This window comes from Stigmatopora argus, chromosome 8, assembly GCF_051989625.1.
Source record: "Stigmatopora argus isolate UIUO_Sarg chromosome 8, RoL_Sarg_1.0, whole genome shotgun sequence".
Lineage (NCBI taxonomy): Eukaryota > Metazoa > Chordata > Actinopteri > Syngnathiformes > Syngnathidae > Stigmatopora > Stigmatopora argus.
The window spans coordinates 16,482,082-16,508,334 of record NC_135394.1 but is presented as its reverse complement, the minus strand read 5'-3'; the positions used below and the strand labels follow the sequence as shown (position 1 = coordinate 16,508,334).

The window sequence follows — 26,253 nt, the reverse complement described above, 5'->3', positions numbered from 1 at the left end:
TGGGCAGCGGCACGGGAATGCCCGGAATCTGCAGAATGCGCATCGGGCGGGGGGAATGTGGAAGGCGTAAATATTGACATTAAAAGTCGATGCTTGCTGAGGAATTTTGCCGAGGTGGAAGAAACCATTTTTTTCCAGCTTTGAAGATGCACATTTTTAAGGAAAGCGGTTTTCGTCTAAATTGATTTGGCTCGTTTTTTTGCCCTGTTAACATTTTGACTTTTTGAGATATTTGTGGGAGTTTTCACCCAAATTCATCAATTGGTGCCCAAATTTGAAAATCTAAGCATAAGCTGTCACCCAAAACTTGGATTCGGATAGATAAAATCATAATCCTGAAGCCAAAAATAAAAATAGGTCCCTTAAACATCGTCCTTCCTTTTTGGAGCCTCTTAATAGCAACTTTTTAAGTTTTTAATTACTTTTTTTTTATGAAAAATTGGAAAAACTGTCATTTTTTAAACATGTTTTCTACTTTTTGTTTTTTTCAATTTCACAAAAAGGAGAAAACAGTCAATGTTCCCTTTTTTAAACTAAATTTTTAATGTACAATTTTTAATTATTTTTGGTCATTATTTATGAAATTTAAATTTATTATTATTTTCGGTCATAATTTAAAAAAGCAAAAATAAATAAATTTAAAAAATGCATTTATTTATTATTATTCTGTATTTTTTCCATGTGTAACAATTTTTTTTTTTTAAGAAAAATGTGAAAAATAATCTGTTATTAATAAATCTTCCATTAAATTTACAGTGAAAAATGAAAACCCTTAAATTCATCCGATACTCTTTCCATCCCCAAAACAAAATAAAAATTTCAAAACAAACCCAAGCCATTTTTTGGGACATATATTAATATCTTTAATATGAAATATTACGAAACACGTTACAAAATCGTTGACAACAAATGGTATCGCCACCTTTTGTATGTCTGTGTTCCAACATCCATTTAAAAAAAAAACACACACACAAAAACAACCCCCCAAAAAATCATAATCCATCTTTGGCAATGGAAAACAAAAACAAAAACAACCAAAAACAATATATTAACTTTTTTTCGCCTCGCATGTAAACACATTCTCAACATTCCCGTCACACTGCATTGACCAGCAAATGCCTTCTTCATTCATATCGCGTGCATGCGTGCGTATTTCCAGGGAAAAGCACCAAGTGGAACGGACCGTTAAATGTCAGAATTTACGTGCGGATAATCCCCCGCTGACGTGGCCGGAATTTGGCGCCCGTTCCGCTTTCGGACCCAAAACGCATTCCTGGGGGAAAACTCTTTCGATGGACGGTGGAAAGCGGTCTATCTAAAGCGGAGAATGCGCAACGTTTTTTAAGGGACAAGGCATTCCTGGCTTTAGATAGCCCCGTTTTTTTCTTTCTTTTTTTTTTGTTCGCGCTCCCTCGGCCAGGAATGTGAGAAGATTAGCTTCCACTGGAGGGGCGAGGTGAGGTGAGGCCGGGAGGGGGGAATTTGCGCTCACAAGGGCCGCAAATATTAGCTTCGGAGCTATGCGGAGCCTCCACGCCCGAATCTACGAACCGTACTACCACCCTGAACTCTGACCCCAAAATTCAGTTCAACTACAGTCAAATTCTTAACCTGAAAATTCCACTAAACTTTCATAAATAGCAAGTAAACCATCAGGAGGGCATCGCCTACTGTATACAGTGGTACCTCGACATACGAGTGCCCTGACTTACGAGAAATTTGAGATATGAGTACAATTTGGGGGAAATATTTATCTTGAGATATGAGACAAATTTTGAAATACTGTCTCTCTCCCCGTAACTCCCTTGTGTAATGTCTCTGCGAGCACTGGGCGGAGCCTTGCATTTTTTTCAGTGTTTTTTTTTTCGTTAGTCAGTGCGAATGGCGGAGCTTGTTCGCTAATACGAGAGGAGTATATACTACTTCTCGTTGGTAAGTGGTCATGTGTTATTCTATTGTGAGGACATTTGTGTGCATCATTTTTGGGAATATTTTGAAGGGAAGACAAAAGCAAACAACACTCGATAGGTTGCATCTGAAAGTCAGGGTGGAGGCGGGGCCAATAGAGCCAAGAAAGGTATCAAAATGTCAAACAAAATTAGAATTAAGTTTAGTGTAATTTTAGAAAAAAATTATTTTTTAGTGTGTCTGCATCGTAATCCAAGTTCATTTAAATTTGTTTATGTTATGTTACGAGCGCGTTGCCGTGCAAAAAGTCGCCCTCCTGTTCCCATTGGCTGTCTTTTATATTTTTTATTTGCTTGAGCGTGGTTAAAGCAACTTTGTTCTTTATTTAAAATTATTGGTGCAAATGAATTAACGATTCGGGCCCTCTTATCCACCCATGATTGCTATTGAAAATTTTCTTTGTAATGGTAAGTTGTTTTGAATTCATAATTTGAAGTCGTTTAGGTGTATGCTAATTGTGTGTTCGCATGCTAATTAGATTAGAACTTTATTTCATCCCATATTTGGGAAATTTCTTGTGCACCTCTATGAATAAAAAATGTTTTTGCATGCTTGATTTTCATTTAAATACATTAGTAAATAGTTTTCTTATCATTTTCTCTCATTTTTATGTGTTTCCCACATTCTTCATAAAAAATGGGGACACTCGGATCAATTTTAAAGGGTTTACGTGCTCGTTTTTTTAATGGAACGTGGAATGAATTAGAAAATTTACAAATTACTCCTCAATTTACGAAAAATCCAAGTTACGAAACAAGTTCTGGAACTAATTTTGTAAGTAGAGGTACCACTGTATTTTCTGTTTGGTTTGGATATTCCATATACAAAGTCAGTTTGGTCAGTTTTCATGTGTTAATTTATAGCCCAAAAAGTTACTACTAAAAAGTTACTGACCGCCATTGACGAGACTAGACGTCCAATCCATTTTGAATGGGAGGGGCGAAAGAACGTTCTGCAGATTTTTGGGCATTTCCAGGTGACTTCCTGATATTTTAAGGTTCCTTCTTAACTCGTTGCCTCCCATTGATGCTGTTTTGACCTAAAAAAAAAAATTGAACAAAGGGCAGTAGTGCACACACTCAATCACACGACTCACAAAATTCTGGTTCTACGGCACCCGTGTCAAAAAAAATAAAAGTATTTGAGTCTGTATGTGTAGTATGAATGAGCGACAAAGAGGGGAAAATCCCCCGGGCCGGATGAGACCCTCAAGCGGGTCGTTTTTTGGCCCACAGGCCGCCCGTTTGACAACAGTAAAGTTTGTAAAGGACAAAGCCCCGCCCCGGAGATAAATAGTTAAATAAACATTGTCCTGTCACACAGAACCCTCAAACATGTCCCATTGTTTTAAATTAAAAAGACAAATATTTAGCATAAAGGCTAACACGATGCTAACATGGAGGAAAAGGACCAAGACCAAAAACAGATTAGGAGATTTTAGTTGTCATCGTGGGAAAAAAGGCTAAAATTAGAAGATTGAAGTTCTGACAGAAGGTAAGATAACGTAATATTTTGAGAAAATTGTTGTAACGCTATGAAATTAAAGTCACAGCGTATAAGGGAAAAAAATTGTAATGTTAGGTAACTTTATTTAAAATCGCAGAATCTTATAATTAGGAAAAAAAAGAAATTTACCATATTTTATCTATATGTTACGTATCTTTATGTACTAAAACGTGAATACATTTTGGCAAATTTAGCTAAATCAGCTAGAGTATTTTGCAGCTAATTTAGAAAAAATAAAATTTGCATAAAAGTAGTACTATATATAATAATATTGAGAGCCTCTCGGGAGGCTGTGCTTCATCTTTTGACATATCTACACCAAATTATATTAAATAAAATGATTTCTACTTTTGAACGGAGGCAGTTTAAGGCTAGTTTAAGTACGCAGCAGCTAATTTAGCTCCATTCATATTACGTAACGTAAAAGAACTCTTGACAAATCTTATCATTTATGATTTTTTCTTGTACTGTCTACTTTTCAGTGTAGTACAACTTTTCTAATGCAATTTTAATGTCGTAATAGAACTAACTATAATATGACAGCTTGTTATTGCCATTTTGTGTTCTCGTATTACAACTTTAATCTCGTAATATGACAACAATATTCTCAAAATATGGCTTTTTCCTTGTAATTTAATTTAGACTTTTTTCTCATACGATGACAGATTTAATCTCAACGTTATTCCCATTGTCCTATTTTTTGTCGTCTTTTCTTTGGCCCTAAAACTCCGAGTTACGATACAAATGAGCAGCAAATGACAGAAAAAATAAATAAATAAACAGCAAGACATGTGGACTTTACTCAAATGAGGATTTCCACCATCTCGGATTAAAGCGAAGTTTGCAGCGGTCTCAGCTCGTCCTTCTCCCAAGTAGCTGTCGGGGATTAAAAAAAAAAAACGTTGTTAGAACGACACCAAATGCAACCTTGCTTAACCTTGTTTTACTTGGTTGTGGAATTTACCACCCTAAACCTAGCTTAAGTCTGAAACCCTAAACCGAAACTCTTAAATGCCTCATTTGCGACATATTGCGCAAAAGCCGGTTGAGAATGTGCGACTTGGCTAGCACATACCTGTCAACCTCTGCCGATAACTGCCCTTATAAATGATTATGATTTCCCCTTACAACCCCCCAAAAAACCTTACAAACACCGTACGAGTCGTACGGTGTTTGTAAGGTTTTTTGGGGGTTTGTAAGGGGAAATCATAATCATTTATAAGGGCAGTTATCGGCAGAGGTTGACAGGTATGCTAGCAATAAACGAAAACTTTAAGTAGGGCGACTGTGTCTTACTATACAGTGGTACCTCGATATACGAGTGCCCCGACATACGAGCAATTTGAGATACGAGTAAAATTTTGGGCAAATATCTATCTTGAGATACGAGATAAATTTTGATCACCCTCGTGTAATGTCTCTACGAGCACTGGGCGGAGCGTTGCATTTTTTTCAGCGTTTTTTTTTTTTTACATTAGTCAGTGCGAATGGCGGAGCTTGTTCGCTAATATGAGAGGAGTATATACTACTTCTGGTTGGCAAGTGGTCGTGCGTTATCCTATTGTGAGGACATTTGTGTATATCATTTTGGGAATATTTAGAAGGGAAGACAAAAGCTAACAACCCTCGATAGGTTTCCATCTGAAAGTCAGGGTGGAGGCGTGTTGTTTTGAATTCATCATTTTAAAGTTGTATCGATGGCTGTTTATGTGCTCGTGCTAACGTTAGCTTCCTCCTAACATGCACCTGGACGGATGGAAAATGTTTTGGCATGCTTGGTATTAATTTTGATAAATTCGGAAATCATTTTGTCAACATTTCTGTGTGTTTGTCACCTATTTCATATAAAACTGGAACACTTTGATCATTTTTAAAGGGTTAAATTTTACGAGGAGCGTGGAACTAATTTGAGAATTTAAATCTAAAATGCTGCTCTATTTACAAAAAATCCAAGTGGTGGAGCTAATTAATTTCCTAAATCGGTATAGCCAATTCCCTGAAGAAGTTGAACTTTAGCGCAAACCCCAAATACCTGATCCGTTCCTCAAAAACCGAACGAGACGGCGCTCGGCAAACCCACCAGAGTCGTCCTTCGCCAAGTTAACGGGGGGTTGTTCACATTGTGTGGCGGAGTCCCGCCTAGCGCCGCGTCGTTGCTGAGCGGCGCCACCTGTCCGGTCATCCGAGAAGCTCTTTCCTGCAGATGCGGACAAAGAAAGAAGTGGCTTAATTACCCCCGCTCACATCCACACTTAAACACTGGGTTCTTTCCCATGACTATTCTGGACGGGGTCTATTCCGGAGGTGGGCGATGACACGCATTCTTTCTTAAAAAAACGCCTCGTCTATTTGAGGGGCGGTGAGGGGCCGTCCCCATTTTTGTTCTTCTGACCTTTCTGCATTCTGTCTGTCTGGCGACCAGTTGTCGCCGGCCGCATCACGTCACGAGACATCCCGACGGAGAATCCTGTTCGGTATTTCAGGATTTTAATTTTGGTATTTTAGGACTATAATTTCGGACTTTTAGGACTTAAATTTCGGACTTTTAGGACTTTAATTTCGGTATTTTAGGATTTAAATTTCTGGTATTTTAGGGTTTTAATTTCGGTATTTTAGGATTTAAATTTCGGTGTTTTTGGATTTTAATTTCGGTATTTTAGGACTTTAATTTCCGGTAGTTTAGGATTTAAATATCTGGTATTTTAGGATTTAAATTTCTGGTATTTTAGGACTTTAATTTCTGGTATTTTAGGACTTTAATTTTGGTATTTTAGGACTTAAATTTTGGTATTTTAGGACTTAAATTTTGGTATTTTAGGACTTACATTTTGGCATTTTAGGACTTACATTTTGGTATTTTAGGACTTAAATTTCTGGTATTTTAGGACTTTAATTTCGGTATTTTAGGACTTTAATTTCGGTATTTCAGGACTTAAATTTCCGGTATTTTAGGACTTTAATCGTGTAATAAAACAATAGATGACCGATTTTTCGGAATACTTCAGCTTTCTCTCTAATATTACAATAAAGGATTTTATTTGCGTCATATTACGATTTTAAGTAATACAATGAATGACTTCATTCTTGTAATATCCCACTTTTTCTATCCTAATGTATGATTTAATTTTCATCATATTACGGATTTAATGAATGACCTAATTCTTGCAGTATTACGTTTTCTTTTATTTCGTAATATTACAATGTATGACTTCATTCATGTCATATTGCAACTTTATCCTCTAAGTATTTTCATATTACTCAGTCATTAGTTTTTTTTTAAATTTATTTTGACGTTGGTTGAACGGGATGACGATTGGACTCACTTTTAGTCTGAGCGCTGCCGGTCGCCGTGGCGATGGACGGGACAGACCGGGTCGAGCGGAGACCTTGTTTCTCCAAATTGGACTGCTCCCATCTGGAGCGCTGTTGAAGGACCTTGATCATGGCGTCTTTTTCCAGCAGCTGCGCGTGAAGGGCTCGGATCCTGAAGCAAAAATATGCCGTGGTTACACAAGTCTTTCATTTGGGTACTTAAGAGTCATTTCTTTGAAAAATACTAAAGGCATTTTGTGTCGAGGGTTGATTTGATATCTTATCCAGGAGACAGGACAGAAATAAAACATCCGATTCATTCAGATAAGTTGGAAGATGATAACTTGGTATCTTGAAAGGTCAATTTTTATGGGGATTCTTTTTTTGGCTAATTTGTAATCGCACATTTCAATTTTTTTTGGAATTATCGACCTGGAACTGGTGCCACACAAAGCAAAAGGTGTTGTAAATGTTGGTGAACACGCTAAAGCTTACAGTCTTAATGATTCAGTTCTATTTTCGAGTGCATATCGAGACAAGATCCAAGTTACGAAATCCCCCAAAATGTCAATCCATTTTTTTGTATATGTAATTTTATTTTGAAATTGTCGCGGTACCGTTGCGTCCTGCTTGACAATTTCTTAACACTCTGCTGGCCTCCCATTGTTTTTTTTTATATGATTAAAAAAATAAAATAAAATTTAAATAAATAAATAAATACAAAAAAATTTAAATAAATATATATATATATATTTGTCTAATTTATTTTTTTAAAGAGTTTTTCGAGTGTGGTTAAAGCAACTTTGTTTAAACTTTGTGGTGCGAATGAAATGAAGACGCTGATGCACCTGCACGAATAGACAATTTTTTGGCATGCTTGTTATTCATTTTAACACCTTGATAGATAACATTCTTATCATTGTCTCTGTGTGATCATTTTTAAAGGCATTAGTTAGTCTTTTTTTTACCGTGAAACAAATTATACAACTTAAACATCAAGTACTGCTCTATTTAGGAAAAATACAAGTTCACAACCCAAGTAATTTTGTAAGTGGAGGCCACTGTCCTGTCACAGCGCAAATGAGCATGCTTACCTGTTCTCCATTTCCTGATGTCTGTAATTGCCCAGAGGCAGATCTTCGTTAAAACTGCTGTCAGGCGAATGCCCGGGCGAGTTTTTGATGATGGTGGTATCTCTGCAAGAACGCAAAAAAAGTGATCAAACCAATGGGTGGAGCCACCCAAAGCATTTTTTTTTGGACAGCGTACCTCTGAGCCGCGGCCGTGGCGGCGGCATCCATAGCAAAGTGCCGCATTGTGCTCTCCTCCAGGTACTTCTGTTCCCATTTGGTAATGTCGGCCTCCAAGGCCAGGATGCGTTCCTCCATCTCCCTCAACTGCTGCTGCGATAAGGAGGAGGAGCTTGGCTCGGAAGCCGTGGGGCTGGCGGTCTGGTTCTGAAAGCGGGATTTGGTATCTTAAAACAACAACAAACAAAAAAATAAAATAAATGAAAGATCTGTACCTGCTGCGCTCGCATGCTTTTGAGTTCCTGCTCCAGGCGGGTGCGCAGTCGCATCTCTAGCTCCTCCCTCTTCTCGCACGCCGCCTGCAGCTGTCCCAACGAGCTTTGTAGGCGCTCCACTTTCTCCACGTAGGCCCGCTTTCTCTGCAGCTCGTCCTCCAGCTGTCGGTTGCGAGTGTGCGCCGACAGCAGCGCCTTCTCCAGGAGATCGCGTCCTCGCTGGCTCTCGCCCGCCGACACCCGCAGGTTCTGGATGGAGGTCTCCAGACGATCGCGTTCGCGCTGCTGCTCCTCGTCTAGGGTTTTAAAGTCGGCGTTTAAAACAGGCTTCCCCGCTAACAATCTATAATCCTTATAAAGCGTGATTTATGGGTGTGTATGTTAAGATTCTCTCGCTACGTTTGTCCAAACCGTGCAACGTAGAGAGTTGATTTTTTTTTGTGGTGGCCCGAAACGGGTGTCGGATCCTAATAGACGTTAAACACCCATTTTTCAACAGAGAATTTTTTTAATAGCGCAATAATTGTCTTTTGGTTCTAAACAAGCGGGTGGGACCGGTGGGGCCCCCCTGCTTGTATCTAATAAAAATGAACTGAGGTAAAAAAAAGGTAAAGAATCTACTTCTTAAAAAAAAAAAGAGAACTGACGCCTTACTTTGAATGGTTCTTGATTACACAAACACCCCCCCAACCAAGGGAATGCAGACTTCCTGTGATCCACTTACACACACACACACACAAGGCGTAGCTTTGTCCCGCCAAAAGCTGCGGAATGCGTCCGCGGAGCACCGAGTAAACAAGAAGCTGAAAATATAAGAGGGCCAGCGCCAGAGAGACGATCGAGTCGACGCCCCGCCATTGTCCGTCCGAGCCACCGCCATTCCGCAAATGAGCACACCCACGGTTTTCTTGCTCTTTGACACCACGTTTACGTGTTGGCCAAAGGTGATGACGGCCCAAAAAATAGCCATGAATGTGGCCCCCCTGACCAAAGGGAGTTCGAAAGCCCCCGTGGTTTGAATTCTTTGATGGAACTTACTTTGCTCGAGGAGCTTGAGGAAGACGTGCTGCTTGTGTTCCGAGCGTTCCGCTTCCTTGTCCGCCTGCTGCTTGGCGGTCGTGCATACTTGTTCTAGAAAATGGAAAAAGAACGTCATGTCGTCGGAGAATTGCTGCCACGAGCCATCGACAAATAATTGATGCCTGATAAATCTTTTGGGGAAAATGTTGACCAAAAAAATGATCATCAAAATGATGTGGTGGTCCGGACCTGGTGTTGTTTTGACGTACCTCGGAGATCTCGGTTAAAGTCGTGCATCCTCTTCATCTGGGCCTCCAGTTTGTTCCTCATGGTCTTTTCCAGAACCTCGCGTTTGGCCGAGCCCTTCAGGAGAGTCTCGTACGCCTCCGATATCCTGGCCACCTCCTTTTCCAGCTGCCGGGAGACAACGTGGGAACTTGGTCAAAAACACTCAAGTCAAAATTGGACGTCTAGGGCCGTCGGCGGACAGAATCGCAAGGCACAATGAGATTAACAACCAATCATACCAAGGGGCAATTTAGAGTATTCAAGCAATTAGCCTAGCATGCATGTTTTCCGGTGTGGGAGGAAACCGGAGTACCCGGAGAAATCCCGCGCAGGCCCGGGAGAACATGCAAACTCCACAAAGGTGGACCGACCTGCATTTGAAACCAGGACCCCAGGGCCCTGAGGCCGACGCGCTAACTACTCAAGCTGACGGGGCGCCGCAAGGGAACAGAAAGAAAAAACATAAAGATGGAAGGGGGAAAAAAAGACACGCTGAAGAATCAAAGCCGGCGACGATCCAAGACGGGTTTGGTGCTTTGTTTCCTCAGTCATGTGCAATATCTTAGATTGTGCAATATTTTGGAATTACCTTGCCCGGACAAGACTGTTTTTACTGGGAAAAACGCACTTTGTGGAGTAGCACCACCAATTTGTTGTATGTGTATAATGACAATAAAGGCTTTTGATTTGATTTCATTTGTAAACAAGAGGGGACAAAGAAGATGATGGGGGGACAACAAGTCTTGGGGATGGAAAGGACAGAAAATCTTTGGGTTCCACAAACTTTTACCTTGCTCAAGCGTGCTGCCTTCTCGGCGTATAAGTCCACTTCTCGCCTCAGCCTCTGGTTTTCCCGCCGCAGGGCGTCACCCTCCCCCACCTCATCGCTCCTAACGAACAGAAAAAAAGTTGAGCGGTCGCCGGGTGAGATCCGAGAGCCGAGGCGGTGGACCTTCTACCTGGACCGAGGGTAGAACGGCGGAGGCCCGCTGGGTTCTGGGAAATAAACCCTCTTCTCCAGGGGCGGGTACCCAGGCGGAGGACCCCGGGGATCCCCCGGTGGCAGGGCGGCGTAGTGCAGCTGCGGGAAACTCAGCGAAGGGCTCATGGCGGGCGTGCGGGTCGGCGACGTCGCGCCCCTTTCCAGGGTGAGCCGCATGAGGCGCTCGCTGAGGGAGCGGGCGTGCTCGCGTTTGGCGTCCCGGTCCGAGTCCCGTTTGGAGTCCTCCTTCAGGTACCGCGAGTGGACTCGGGCTTCCTCGTAGGTGGGGAGTTCCTCCCCGTTGAAGGAGATCCTGGAGGGCTTTTCCGGAGGAGCGCAGCTCCCCCGATGCTCCTGGCCCTGGGGGTCCTGCCGGGTGGACACGTGCGGGCGCTGGATCTCGTTCCGGTCCGCGTTCTCCGGCGGGGAGCGGGGACCGGCGCTGCCGTGCAAGGCCTGCTGCTGGATGGCCAGCAGGGCGCGGGTGTCCGCCAGGTTGCCGAAACGCAGCTGCTCTCGGATGAGGCGGTGGAGGACCGTCCCAGGGGCCGACTCGGCGGTTCGCATGGCCCGGAGAGGATTCGGGTCCGGGTCCCCAGGTGGATGGACACGGGTCGGAGCGAGGCGCAGATCACCAGGATTCTACGGGAAAATAAATGTACTTGTCAACTTAACAGTGCATTCATTTTATGAACGTTAAGGGTCGGGGGGTGCTGGAGTCGATTCCAGCTGACTTCGGGCACAAGGCGGGGGAGACTCTAAATTGATGGCCAGCCAATCGCAGGATGCTAGGAGACAAACGACCAACCGATCGATCATAGCTAGGGGCAATTTAGCATAAATTTAGCCTAGCATGCATGTTTTTGGGGTGTGGGAGGAAAGCGGATACCCAGGAGAAAACCCACGTCGGTTCCACAAAGAAAGGTCGTAACCTGGGATCGAACCCTCGACTCCAAGACTGAGAGCCCAACAGCTAACCATACCAAAAATATTGTGAAATGTTTCTGTCATTTTGAAAGAAATGATTTACTTTTTTGAAAGTAATGATGTACTTTCAAAATTATGTGATGGTCTTAAAATATAAGTTATAAATAAAATGAGAAGATATTTATTTTCTAGGATGTTTTTTTGGTCAAAATAAAAACCTGCTGCTTTTTCCCTTTTATTTTTTGAAAAATGCAAGTACAAAAACATATTAATTAACCATAAAAATCATTAAGTGTTTTTGCCATAACTAGAAAATATATAAAAACCTTAACGATAAAAAGTCAGTTTAAAAAATATATATATTTTCCCTATTTTAATAGTAAAACAAACAAGTACAGCAGACTATTTTGACCCCTTTTTAAAATTCAAATTAACCGGAACAAATAAATGAACAAAAAAATATAACATATTTAGTGTTTTTCATATTTTAACAGCAAAACAAAAAATAAAACGGAATATTTACTGTTCTGCGCGTTTTCTTTATAAATCACAGAAAAATACATCGATTAAAACTGAGTAGTAAAAAAATCCTATGAGAATTAATCAATTAACGTTGTTCATTCTGTTAACCCAAATGACTAAAAATATTTTTTTAACAATAATAACATTTTATACTAGCACTATTAGGAAAACGTGCCATATAAAATTCAGCAAAACTCATTAAAAATATGACTTTTATCTGCTACGTTTGTTGTGAAGACCCCAAAACAAGTCGATATTCACACATACAAAATATTTAATTATCCTCCGTTTTTCTTTGTGTCAAATATTACCCTAAATGGTCAACAACAGCATCCCTTATACATAATACTTCAACCAAAGCGCTACTTTTGCACCTTAAAACCCAATCCCCAACTCAACAATAGTTTTAAAAAGACCTCCAATTGTAATCTACGTACTCAGTTTGAAGTTCGGTATGACCGAAGGACAAAGATTCGTGATAAAAATGGTCTCAAACCATGAAAAAAAGCGGCAAACTCACCAAATCTGGGTCTCATCGCGCTTCGAAGAACACCGCAAAGTTGAGAAAAGCGACCCCGGAGAGGCTCCTGCTGCCGGACTGCCCCGTTTGCGTCCCGTCGCGTGTACGTGGGTGTGCGAGAGGTAGCCGACCGGGCGGGCAGCGCGTCTCATAAAGGCTGGCGGGCCGATTGTGTCGAGGGAGGAATGAGAGGAATGCTGAGGCTCCCTCCGCGTCCCCTGGGGATCAAACGCGCCAGAAGGAGGGTGGAAAGGATGCGGGGGAAGGGGGAGGGGACACTCGTATGGAGGCGGGACGGCGGCGAGGATCGAGGATGAGGACCGGGCGGCGAGGAAGGGAAAGGCAGTCCACCTCGATCGACATCTAACGTCCGGTCCATCTCTCGGGAGGTCGGACGTAGACTTCAGGGACTGTGGGAAAAATCAGTGGTGGCCATAAACTGGGGGGGAAAAGTCATGTGGTTAGTTCGGGGTTTGGTGGGAGTGGCGGTTCGTTAGCTAAGGGATTTTGTTATTGGGAAATTGACGATATTTGGATTGTAGGGGAAGGGTTGAAGACTTTGGGGAGGTCAAAATTGGACACATTTAAGCATTATATTTTTTTTAGGAAAATTTGAATGTTGTTTTTTTTTTTTTTGTAAAAGAGCTGTTTTAATATGAAGTAGCAGACAAATAAAATGCATTATTACTAATAATATGATAACTGAAAATGGAGAAATATATATATTGAGGGGTTTTTTAAATTTGTATTTGTATGTATTTTTTTAAGTTTGCCCCTATTTTGAAAATACATTTTATTTCATTTTATTATTTTATTTCAAAACAGAAAACATATATTTTTTAAAAATTAAATTATTCAGAAATGTATTTTTTTAAAGGACATCAAAACAGAAAATATTAAAATATTTTTCTTCTTTTAATTATTCAGAAATTTATTTTTTTAAAGGACATCAAAACAGAAAATATTAAAATATTTTTCTTTTTTTAATTATTCAGAAATGTATTTTTTTAAAGGCCATGAAAACAGAAAATATTATTCATTTTTATAATTATTCAGAAATGTTGTTGTTTTTTAAAGGGCAAAAACAGTAAACATTCTCTGTAGTCTCCAATTTTCTGACTAGACATAAATACATTTTATTTGAGGTATATTTTTTAAAGAAACATGAGGTCACATGAAGTAAACTTTTTTACTTAATTAATTTTTTTTTCCATAAAAAAAAAAATCATTCAAAAAAGAAAAATAATAAAATATTCTTTCTTTTTTAAAAACATTTTAAATATCTTCACCTCCCTCCCACATCTCCTCCCAAAGGGGTGCTGGAGCCTATCTCTAACACAAAATATCACATCAGCACAAGCTCATTTTAAGCATCCTACACCTTCACCAAAATCTATTCCATAGCCATCATCACCGTAGCAAAAAACATAGTATCGTTTTTATTTAAAGATGAATTACACCTTTGCATGCGGCGGGTAAATATTTAAGCCCAGGCTCGTGCCGGGTAATTGCGAGGATCCGTGTGTCCCCGTGTACAAGGGGGGGTACGTAGGGGCGGGGTCTCTCCCAGGCATGCTGCCTGCCAGCTGTCCACAAAGACCCCCCCTGAACAAACCCCCACTTTTGAGCAGAAGCTGTGAGAGACGCATTGTTCTCCCTCCAAAAAGCAGACATGACGGGGGTAGACCTGCCATCTGCCGGCCCCCCGCCCCTCGCCAAACTACCCTTCTAGCTACTCTTTAGGATCAGCTGGTCACCCGTCAGCGAAGGGGGGGGGGGGTTCGCTAACATGTCAGCGACTTGTAAACAAAACGACGCTTGTTGGCGCTAGCCTGGCGGGCCCGAAAAACCGCAGGTTTGCGCATCTTCAGAACGTCCACCTGCTCATTTGCATGGCGGTTTAAACAGAACGCTCAGTTTTCAGATAAGACGAGCCGTTATGCAAAAAAAAAATAGGAACACCCCGATGGCGCTAAAATGTTCGTCCGTCTTAACGGCCGGCACAGAGTCGTCTTTGTGCGGATGGGACGGAAAATGTTGGAGTTTTGATGGAGTTTGGATCAAAAGACGAGTTGAAAGACGGTGGTTTTGCTTATAAAAGGTTTGAAAAATCCCGCCCCCAAGGCGAGTTTGCACTTAGAAATATAGAGCTTGGAGGGGTGGTTATCATGAGTAGACCCGAGAAATAAAAAATGACGAAGTAGTTTTTGTGAATAAACAAACGATTTTGGAGTCACGTCTGTGGGGATTTTTGAGAGACATTTGTCATGGGCTTGAAATAGAAAAATTGTCGTTGAAAATGGTTTCCTTCAGTAACATGGGATTTGGTAGAAAGGTATATCATGAATAGACTGCAAAAAGTCTCAGCAAGTATTGCCTGAAAACGGAAAGGTTGTTGGGGATTTTTGAGAGAATTTGTTACTGGTTAAAATAAAAAATTAAGCCATCAATTTTTTTTTCTTTTGAGAATATTGGATTTGGTAGAAATATACAATATGTGTAGACATCGCAAAAAATCTCGTGAAGTATTATCTGAAAATGCAAAGGGTGTTGGGGATTTTTGAGAGAATTTGTCATGGCTTAAAATAAAAAAATAAGATATCAAAAATGGTTTCTTTCAGGAATATTTGGATTTGGTAGGATATTATGTGTAGACACCCCCCACCCCCCAAAAAAATCTCAAGAAGTATTGTCTGAAAACGCAAAGGGTGTTGGGGATTTTTGAGAGAATTTGTCATGGCTTAAAATAAAAAAATAAGCCATCAAAAAATGGTTTCTTTTGAGGATAAGGGATTTGGTAGAAAGCTACATTATGTGCAGACCCCCCAAAAAATCTCAAGAAGTACTATCTGAAAATGCAAAGGGTGTTGGGGATTTTTGAGAGAATTTGTTATTGGTTAAAATAATAAATTCAGCCATCAAAAATTGTTTCTTTCAAGAATATTGGATTTGGTAGAAATGTACATTATGTGTAGACCCCCCAAAAAATCTCAAGAGGTATTATCTGAAAATGCAAAGGGTGTTGGGGATTTTTGAGAGAATTTGTCATTGGTTAAAATTAAAAATTATGCCATCAAAAATTGTTTTATTCAGCAAATTGGGATTTGGTAGAAAGGTATATCATGAGTAGACTCTAAAAAAAAAAGTCTCAGCAAATATTGCCTGAAAACGGAAAGGTTGTTGAGGATTTTTAAGAGAATTTGTCATTGCTTAAAAGAAAAAAATTAAGGTATCAAAAATGGTTACTTTCAGGAATATTGGATTTGGTAGAAAGGTACATTAAGTGTAGACCCCAAAAAAATCTCAAGAAGTATTATCTGAAAATGCAAAGGGTGTTGGAGAGTTTTGAGAGAATTTGTCACTGGTTAAAATAAAAAATTAAGCCATCAAAAATGGTTTCTTTCTGGAATTCATTTAAAGAAATGGTTTCTTTGCCCCATTTTTTCTCATTGTTTTGACCCTTATGTGTAGTAAGCGAAATACTTTTAAATGTGTACACCCAACACATGGTTGCATTTTCTTTGTTTTGACCTGCAGCGTTTACACGAAAACACAAACCAGTTTTTCCGACGCTTTTTAACCTCCCGTGGTCGTATAAATAAACGCACCTTTTCTCGCGGCTATCGGAAACGCGGGCGCCGCGGGGCGGCGTGGCGTCCGGGCCCGATTGGCCCGGCACAATACCAGCGGCTGTGAGCCGACGGTGATGTGAGCCGAGGTGGGAGAAGCTTCTTTTGTTTGAACCCCCCCCCCCTCCCCCGGAAAGGAGGAAATGGCCACATTCCTCAAATTACCATGACCATGGCGTCTGACACGGCCCGCGGTCTGCCGCGGGAAGGGGTGTGGGGTACCCCACATGGTCGCCCTAATTCGGGACCGCAACTACCTTTCCACTACAGGGGTTTGAATGACGCTACTACGTCAACTCGGCGCAAAACAATCGCAATAAAAGACGAGGTGACCTACCTTAAGGCACACTTTGACACAAGAAACTGCAGAATAGTCCTTAAACATTCATTTTCTCAACCGCTTATCCTCATAAGAGTTGTGGGGGGTGCTGGAGCCTATCCTGGCTGACTACAAGCACCAGGCGGGGGCCTAGCAGAATTCAGAAAAACAATGCATTGTGGGAGAAGGAACAACTTACAGTACATTTCTTAATATGTTAATTAATTTAAAGAAAGTTGACTACAACTTATGTTGATTAATTATTTATTGATTATTTGTTTATTATTGAATATTTATCTGTTCATTTTTTGTTGTTATTTGTGCACTTTGCTACTTATTTGTGTTGTTGACTACTTATTATGTTGGCTACTTGTTTAATTTATCATTTTGTTATCCTTTATTTGTCTGTTTATTTATTAATTTAAAGAAAGTTGACTACTTGTTTAATTTATCATTTTGTTATCCTTTATTTGTCTGTTTATTTATTTATTTAAAGAAAGTTGACTACTTTTTTATCGATTATTTGTTTATTATTGAATATTTATCTGTTCATTTTGGGTTGTTATTTGCGCACTTGTCTACTTATTTGTTTTTGACTACTTATTTTGACTTATTATTTTTGTTATCATTTATTTGACTGTTTATTTGTCCACTTTGTGTTGACGTTTTAAATAAAAGTTTGTTGGAATACTGTGTGTGCCTTTTCCTCCTCATCACAAACAGATAGAGATCAGACAAAAAGCTGAACAAAGCCCAAAGGGTTTTTCGTTAATAGGCTCCGCCCACTCCCAGATGGCCAGTCAAGAGCAGATAACGGGGCGAGCGCCCTTAGGCGACAACGGCGGAGAGCAGGTGGTCGTGCTCCATATCTCTGTTTAGTCAACATACACAAAGATGAATTTTACGGTTGGCACAAGGCATCCTTATTATTCATTGGCTGTCGTTTACCTTTTGTTGCTAAGCAGAATACAGAGAAAGAACGCATTGTGGAAGAAGGAATGAGTTATTGTACATTTCTTGATGTCAATTCATTTAGTTTCTGAATAAATGTTATCTAGATATAATGTAGGCCAGACGTGTTTATTTTTGGCCCCAAAAATTTAACTTACTTGCCATTGACGGCGCTCGACGTCCAATCCGTTCAGCTCACTTTTGGTAAATTTTAGATAATTTCCTATTAATTTCAAGACGCTTTTTTGTTTGTCTTCCATGTTGCTGTCATTGAAGCCGTCGTTTTGACGGCAGCGGGCGAATGAACCAATGTGATTGCGGATAGGAAATAGAACTAAGTAATCATACAAATCAAAAACTTGGTTTAGCGGCACCCTCGTCTAACAAAAAATAATAAGAATTGAATTCTGTATGAATGAGCTACAAAAAAAGTGCCCATCATGCAGAACCACCAAGATAGCGGGCCGGATCGGACCCCCCTAGTGGGCCACATCTGGCCCGGGGACCGCAACTTTGACACCACTGTATTAGACACACAGGAAGTGCAAATTTCTGGAGTCTGTCTAGCGTTATAGGAAGGTCACATTCCATTCTAAAATTAGCTTTGTGACTCCGTGTCTTTTTTTCTATTGTAAAATGAGCTAAACAAAAACATAAAGGTAAAAAAAAATGTTCTCACGTGTGCCGGGAATCTCGGAAGGGTTGACGTTTTTCCGTCTTCTCCGTCACGTACTTTCACTGTCAGCGAATGCAGCTGCGAAATTGGGGTCAGCGGGGTCGACCGGCTGGACGGTCACAGGGCGGTTGGGCTCGGGTCATGAGGCCTTCATGACATCACCAGACCGCCATGAAAATCCACCGGGTAGATCCTGTGAGATTAGGCTCCGTTAGCATCCCAAATAATCAGTGTCGTGAAGTGGGCGCGCCCTTGAGGCGTGTAAAGGAATTGCTGCGTGAAAGATGGTTCAGTTGTATTTAGCATTTGAAGTTCAATATGTCAATTAAATATTAAGTCATTGTTTTGAAACATTCGGGTGCATTTCTTGCTGTGCGTTACCGCAAAATAATACTTTTATCATTTTCATCTTTTTCCACAGTATACTTGAATATTGAATTCCCAAATAAAATATGCTGTTCTGAAATATAACTTCAAGAAATGATTTAATTTTTTAATACAAAACTTTAGATTAATGCGTAAATTGACAATTACGATGTTGAAAAGGCCATTGAAAAAAAGGAAAATCCTAAAAAAAAGGAACAAAAAACAACAAAGTAAAAATATATAACCATTAATTGAATATACAAATTTATATATACTATATAAAATATAAAAATATTCATACATAAATGTGAAAGCTTTTTACTAATTTTTATATATAAAACTATTTTAATACATTTTGTTTTCAATTAATTCCCATCTATATTTTGTCCTTTTATCATGTTTTTTCAAATTGAGGATTTTCTCATTTTTAAAATATAATTGTTTATATGTAGTACATTTGTATAAATACTATTTTGATGTACTTACGGTTTCCTCCAACGCCTCCTGTTATTAAACATAAATTCAGGCGGCAAAGGGTTAAATCCTCTATACCGAAACGTGTCCACCGTCACAAAAAACACATCGAGGACAAACATTTAAATTTAACTCATGAAAAAAAAAAACTCTGGTCATTTTGAATTCATGTTTAATGTGCAGTGTTAAATAGGAGTTTAAAAAAAAACAAGGATTTGTTTTTGTTCCACCTTTTACGAGGACTGTCCACATTTGGCCACAACGGCCATGTTGCTGTCGTCCAAGCTGAGGATGTCCGCGTCCAGTTTGTGCAGAAGCTCCTTGGAGCGAAGATTCTCCTGCTCTCGGAAACGACATGCGATGGCACTCTGAAAAATGTTCATAAATTATTAAGTAATTACCGTATTTTCCGGACAATAAGTTGCCGAATTTTAAAAATATTTTCGTTGTGGGTGCGACTTATACTCCAGTGTGACTATTTTTCCATTCATTCTTATGCGTGAAATTATTCACGCATTATATTATTTACCATGTTTTTACAGTAAACCCCAAGGGGGCGCTCTAGCCATTTCAACATGGGCGGTGGGTGGAGTTTTGACTTGGCGAACCCGTAGAATGGCCCGTTGAAACTGAGAGCTGACCTAAAAAATTTAATTACTTAAAATAAATATAGTTACATTTAAAATATTTAATATATTTATCTAGCCCGTTTTTGACATTTTAAATGCCTTTCACGATGACATGTTCTTTGTTTTGGATTTCCTCAAATAAAATTGGCCAAAATTCTGACTTGTACGCTAGTGACATGCGTTTCCCTTTTTTTTTTGGCTAGGGCACATGTGTCAAAGTAGCGGCCCGGGGGCCAAATCTGGCCCGCCGTATCATTTTGTGTGGCCCGGGAAAGTAAATCATGAGTGCCGACTTTCTGTTTTAGGATCAAATTAAAATGAACAGTGATTTTCCCCCTTTTAAAGAAATAATTGTAAATTTTTAATCATTTTTTTCTGTGTTTTTAGTTCAAAAATCATTTTGTAAAATCAAAAAAATATATTAAAAAAAAAACTAAAATAAACATAGTTTTAGATCTATAAAAAACTGAATATTCAGGGCTTTTAATCCATTTATTAAAAATAAATCTAAATATTATTTCTAAAATGGTCCTGCCCATGTGAAATCAAGTTGACGTTAAAGCGGCACGCAAGCAACCAGAGTCTGACACCCTTGGGCTAGTGCGACTTATAGTTTGTAAGATACAGTACTTAGTACCCTCTGTTTTACCGGTGAAGACGGTGAGAAAGAATTGCATCCCTCCGGAGTGCGCTCGGTCTGTGCCGAGTCGCCAACAGGTGGCTGGCGAGACCCCGACATGCGAAGCTGGGTGAACAGACGCTGGATGTCTCCGTCATAGGACGTTGGCTCGCTGAAACATGAAGCACTTTAGCATTCCTTATTTCTGTTATGTATATTTGCTAAATATAAATTAAGGGGTTAATTAGCGAGTCCTGTCAATCAGGATTTAACGTACCTGTCGGCAGTGGCGCTTGACTGCTGGTTCGGCCCAGGCTGGGTTGTCGGTGCGATCTCAGGCCTCAGCTGGGGGCGGTCCCGCCCAATCACGCGGCTTTCCCCGAGGGGGGCCAGCGACACTGCAGAGGATGCTCCGGCCTACAAGAACACATGACTTCGTGAGTCCAGGACTAACTTTTATTTATTTTTTTACTTTTTCGAGTCACCGCAGAGGAGTAAACAAAAAAAAAGCACAGTGGGGAAAAAATAACCGTAAAACAATAAAAACTAACATGCTTCCTGTTGTCCACAGCTCCACCGTGCTGCTCCTCTGCCCTTGACAGCTCATCTTGCAGCTGAAAAAAGTTACATGGACAAATGGTAGGACAAAAATGGCTAAAATATCAATTTAATCCATTTATAATGTTAACATTATAACATTAACATAATTAATTCTTGTTCTCAGTCATGTACTAACTGTCAGATCTCCATAGTATGAATGTAGCATTCACAGATTTAGCCAGCAGGGGTTAAGGTGGTGGCCCACCAGGCTTATAAAGTACTGAAAGAAACTCTGAATATGATGCAAAAATGCTCTTTTAGAGATTTATAGAGTTGAAAATATGTCCATATATAAGGATGGGGAAGATTTAGCATGTACATTGCCAGATGTTATCAATTCTGGTTTGGTGTGTTATCACCGGACATCAAAATAAATAACAATAAAATAGATTTCTAACCTTTTTCACATCTGCTACTGAACTATCAAAGGCCTCTTGAAGCACCTTGTGTTCTCGTTGCAATTTTGCGTGCTGGACGCTCGTCTCTTGCAGTCTGAATGCAACACACACACACATTCATTGGGAAAACAACACCTAGTATAAATGATATTTAAATAAAAGACTGTAGCATCAAAGTAGTCAAGTACACAAAATGTGTTTTTCTTCAGAACTCATCATGGAAAAATGTATAAACGCACAAAAAATGACATTGCTTTTATGAGTAGCCATTTTTTATATTGATTAAATGCATACACGATATCAAAGATTAGGGTCATGTATGACTGGTATAAAAATCGGAAATTGAAAACAAAAACTGCACATACACAACAACGCGAAGCCGACAAGAAATTGTTGTTGAGTGTTTGTTTACCTCTCTTTGACTCGCATCACTTCATCGTTGAGGTAAGACTCGGACGCACGAGCGCAGTCAAGTTCTTCGGACGTCCTGGCCAGATCCTTGCAAAGTTTCTCCACCCCAGCAATGTCACGGGATGTCATACACTCCTCCAATGAACTGAAATACACAACAACAAAAAAGTTGTTTAGGGGCGTATTCACACCGGGAAAGTCCGTAGTTGGCCTTCTTTGATCATGACCAAAATTAATTTGTTCCAGACTTTTTTCCCACAATCCCTCTGGCTGCGTGGGACTTTTAGGGTGAAATAGGATTTCAGCTTTGGTCCGAAAACACGTAGCGGTCGCTTTCACACATACAGCGAATCAATACTGATTAATTTTGTTGCACATTTGCTTTTTTTTGCCAATAAATTGAATTGAATCCCGAGACTACAGTATAGAACGATGATCGAGATTTTTTTTAATTTTTTTTATATGCATTTCTGAAACCTCATTAAACACAAAAGTAAACATATTTTATGTTTGAATAACATAGTTAATATTTCAGTTTATAGTGCAGATCTGCTTTAGTGCAAACCTGCTTAAATGAAGCATTCTAAATATTATTTAAAAAAAACTTAAAGATTGTATAGCGTTGGTACTTGAGGCGATATGGTACTTGAGGTGTGAAACAGCGCCCTCGTGCGTTGGTGTCAGGGCACGGCGGCTGACCACTGCTGTTTGGTGGACGCCAATGCAAGTGCCCCCACCGCTAGTTTATTTCCACCAAAAACACAAGGTAAAACATCAAGTAAAATGGATTTTGAATCGATATGAGAGTTGTGCAATGTAATTTTGAAATAAAATGCCGAATCGATTTTTTTTTTTTTATAACAACTCGACACACAAATAGACGACCCACCGCAGCGCTTGCTCTTTGTCGTGTAGCGCGTGTTTGAGCCTGCTGACATCATTTTGAAGCCTTGCAATCTGCTCCTCTTTGTCCTGTCAATCAAAAATAAAAGGAAAGTTATTTTTATATACTTTGGTCTTGGAGGAGGAGCCATGGCTTTTACCCGTAGCTCTTTGCGCTCTTGCGCCACCCTGTTGTCCTCCAGGGCCCGGACGCGTCCGAGTTCCACTTCCTGCGTGTGCAGTTCGTGGTCAACTTTTTCCAGCTGGGCCCGCATTCGCTGAACGTCGCTGCAGCAGGCAGCGTGTTTCGCCTCTGAGGTGTGCTGGACCTGTTTGTGACGATATAATGTATTGTATTTATATTGTTGACATATTGAACTAAATATCTACATTTCTAACGATTTTTTTAAAGCAGTGAATTACCATATTTTCTGCACTCGGACGGCACTTTTGAGAAAATTCAGCTGCGCCTTATAGTGCGGAAAATACTGTAATTCACTATAATATTGTTCTGAATGGGTTAAAATTATATTAACAGTAATAAAAAAAAAAAGAATTCTACAAATAACTCCTGTCATACATTCAATTTGAAAAGTGGGAAAAATAAGTAAAAATGTTATAGGTATAAAACTATCAAATTTAAAAATGATATACAATATTAAGTGTGTATATTAAAATATTAGATAAATATAATTAGATTTTTTTTTTTTACAATTATAAAGGAAAAAGCAACTTTTGAATTAAGAGAGTGAAAAACACCATAGCAAGAGTTGTAAAAATACAAAACAATGGAAAAATAAAACTTTCCAAAATTCATAATACATTTGCATGAAAAATAGAAAACAAACCATATTTTTTCCTGCTATGCGCTTACTTTGAGGTGCATGAGCTCATCACTAAGATTCTTCTTTTGGACCTCCATCTCTGCGAACTGCTTTTGGTACACCACCAACCTCTGCCTGCACACCTTAAAAATGACAAATAACCAGCATGGAAGTCAATTCTATTCCCAAAAGGTCACGGCAGATGATATTAAATGAAGAACACCACCTCAAGATTATCTCTGAGCATCCCAACTTCAGTTGCATCGTCCTTTTTAGATTTTGCCTCATCACTTGGCGGCCTCCTCATACGTCGACGCTCCAGCTTCTGATAACTCCGTTTTAACTTGTCCAACTATGGGAAAAAAAGACATTTCCTCACTTCATGGCTGACGTTTGCAAAACTACCCACGTTTGCTTCCTACCTCCTCACTAACGTTCCCTAGTTGGTTCTCATACTTGGTCGCCAGGTCCTGACGTCCGGTCTGGAACTCCTCTACTTGCTTCCGGAGAACTCCAATCTACATTGAAAAATATGAACTCACTAACTGCCATTTTGACTGGGAGGGGCTTGACGCAGCCCTACCAATGAGGACCTTAAGATGATTGGAGGAGAAGTTCAGAGATGGGAGTTTACATATTCTAATTGCCCTCTTTTTGAAGGGAACTACACAGTCACCTCTAGAGCCAGCCCTCATTTATGTGTTGTTTTGTACAAAATCATACAGTGGAGGAGGAGCTTTGTTATGGAAGATTTTGTAAACTAAAATGGCGTCTGGGGCAGCCTGACAACTGATTGGTTAGCACGTCGGCCTCACAGTGTGGGACCTGGGTTCAAATCCAGGTCGGTCCACCTGTATAGTGTTTGCATGTTCTCCCCGGGCCTGCGTGGGTTTTCTCCGGGTACTCTGGTTTCCTCCCACATTCCAAAAAACATCCATGGTAGGCTGATTGGACACTAAATTGCCCCTAGCTATGATTGGTAGCTGGCCACCAATTCAGGTTGTCCCCCCACCTCTGTCCCCAAGTCAGCTGGGATGGGCTCCAGCACCCCTGCGACCCTAGTGAGGATAAAGGAGTTCAGAAAATATTTAACAGCATTGTCCTAGTTCAGACGTTTGTGGGGTTTTTTACATTTACCGCCGTCAATGGCAACCAATGACTTCAGACCAATTAATTCAGTAACACCGAGTTTCACCTCCAAGTCCTTGCGTTGAAGAAGCACCCTGGAGGCCGTCATCTCCTCCTGTTCGCACTTCAGCCGCAGCTGGAGGTCCCGCACCTGCCCCTGCCATTCGCTTCTCTCATGACTCATCATAATATCAATCCGCTGCATTAATTCCTGGAGCTCCGGCTTGCATTCGGAGAGAACCGAGCTGGAAAATGTGCGAAATACACGTAAAAAACTAGTCATTTGCCGCCATTATAATATGCTAAAGCGAATAAATAGCACTTACCTGAGGTCCGAATTCAGCAACGTTTCGAAACACGCCTCCATGTGACTTCATAAATACCCCCCAAGTAACTAAAATGAACTTATATACCTTTAATTGGCCGTGTAATTGAGTAAAGTCAATTTGCGTGTATTTGTCTGAAGTTGAAGGTTAGCTAGCAAACATCAAACTAGCCGCTTTGGCGCCACGGAACTTCAAGGCGACGTGACGTCACGCGTAGCCTTTTAACTCTTCGTTCGCTAAATTGCGAAAAGTTTTTAAATAGTTATAATATTAATGCTTCAAAAATGATACGTTAGTAAATTACGCTTACGTGAAGTGGCAAAAAGAGAGAGAAAAGGCTGAAGTCCTTCCTGTTTGAAGCGTAAACTCCGCCACTCATAAGTGTAACGTCATATAAGTACGTACAGTGAACAAGAAGGGAACTTAACATTGTAGATATCATGTATGTACACTTATGTGTACGGTGAGCCGACCGGGATAAGCGTCGTCCCTTGTCGGCCATTTTGTATCAGAACCAAATGGGTTGAAATTTCATAAACGTCAGCTATGCAGTAAACTAACTCCACTTGAAACAATTTTTTTCATCGCCACTTTATGATTTGTTATAAACCAACACATTTATAATCGAGCCCATCATATAATCCCTCGTTATTTCCTTACGCCTATGACTCCTAATATGTATACTCTATGACATCTATGCTAATAGATATATTTAATTTAGCCGAACATAACAGCTGTGTTGAGATGTTGTTGTTTTTTTAAATTTTAACTATAATGTAGCGTCCAAAGACTAAAACTATTTATTTAAAAAATAGTATATTTATTTTAACCTTGTAAGAACAAGAGGTACGGAAAATAATAATAATAATCGGACATAGGCCATGTCGTAATTACCACAACACAAAAAAGCCTACTTGTCATCACACGCAGAAACTGCGTGTGACGAAATTGATGGTGCTTCTCCATAAGCTACGTTTAATCGGCAAAAGACCTAAATAAGTGTAAGTTACGGACTTGTAATAGTCATTCCGCTGTTGTGGATACAGGTCGCGTACCTCTCGATTACCGCACACTGTCTGACACTTACCTGCCTGTCTGCCACTTACCTTCCTTCAAGTCAGCTAGTAGGAGGCAGATCACCAACCAAACATCTATTCATATGCCGCAGAAGGGAATGTGTGGTATGTTAGCGCGAGTTTAGATGTCTGATGGATGTGGGGAAAAAACTGTCCTTAAGCCTATTTGTCCGAGCCTTGTGGGACCTATAGCGTCTGCCAGAGGGCAGCAGCTGGAACAGATAGTGACCAGGGTGGTAAGGGTCCCCTATGATGTTCTTGGCTCTGCTGAGGTAACGCGGGCTGGCAATGTCTTCAAGTGAGGGCAGAGAGCAGCCGACAATCCTCTGGGCAGTGTTAATCACTTTCTGCATGGCATGCAATGAATTACTAATA

At 40.2% G+C, this 26,253-nt stretch overlaps 2 protein-coding genes across 2 annotated transcripts; both read right to left on the bottom strand.

Annotated features, from left to right (window-relative positions):
• amotl2a (angiomotin like 2a) lies at positions 1-18,334 on the bottom strand. The gene is made up of 13 exons (XM_077607454.1): positions 18,149-18,334; positions 16,537-16,668; positions 12,571-13,009; positions 10,579-11,243; positions 10,410-10,509; positions 9,601-9,745; positions 9,350-9,442; positions 8,312-8,607; positions 8,056-8,243; positions 7,881-7,982; positions 6,798-6,958; positions 5,555-5,671; positions 1-4,350 (listed from the first exon to the last, which is right to left on the bottom strand). The coding sequence occupies exons 4-13, from the start codon at positions 11,166-11,168 to the stop codon at positions 4,304-4,306; spliced, it is 1,839 nt and encodes a 612-aa protein (XP_077463580.1). The 5' UTR covers positions 11,169-11,243; positions 12,571-13,009; positions 16,537-16,668; positions 18,149-18,334; the 3' UTR covers positions 1-4,303.
• Positions 18,335-19,140: 806 nt separating this feature from the next.
• cep63 (centrosomal protein 63) lies at positions 19,141-26,038 on the bottom strand. The gene is made up of 13 exons (XM_077607455.1): positions 24,803-26,038; positions 24,544-24,721; positions 23,771-23,866; positions 23,575-23,700; positions 23,399-23,491; positions 22,686-22,853; positions 22,532-22,614; positions 21,644-21,787; positions 21,232-21,325; positions 20,785-20,847; positions 20,511-20,650; positions 20,264-20,405; positions 19,141-19,353 (listed from the first exon to the last, which is right to left on the bottom strand). The coding sequence occupies exons 1-13, from the start codon at positions 24,841-24,843 to the stop codon at positions 19,219-19,221; spliced, it is 1,503 nt and encodes a 500-aa protein (XP_077463581.1). The 5' UTR covers positions 24,844-26,038; the 3' UTR covers positions 19,141-19,218.
• Between the last annotated feature and the right edge of the window lie 215 nt (positions 26,039-26,253).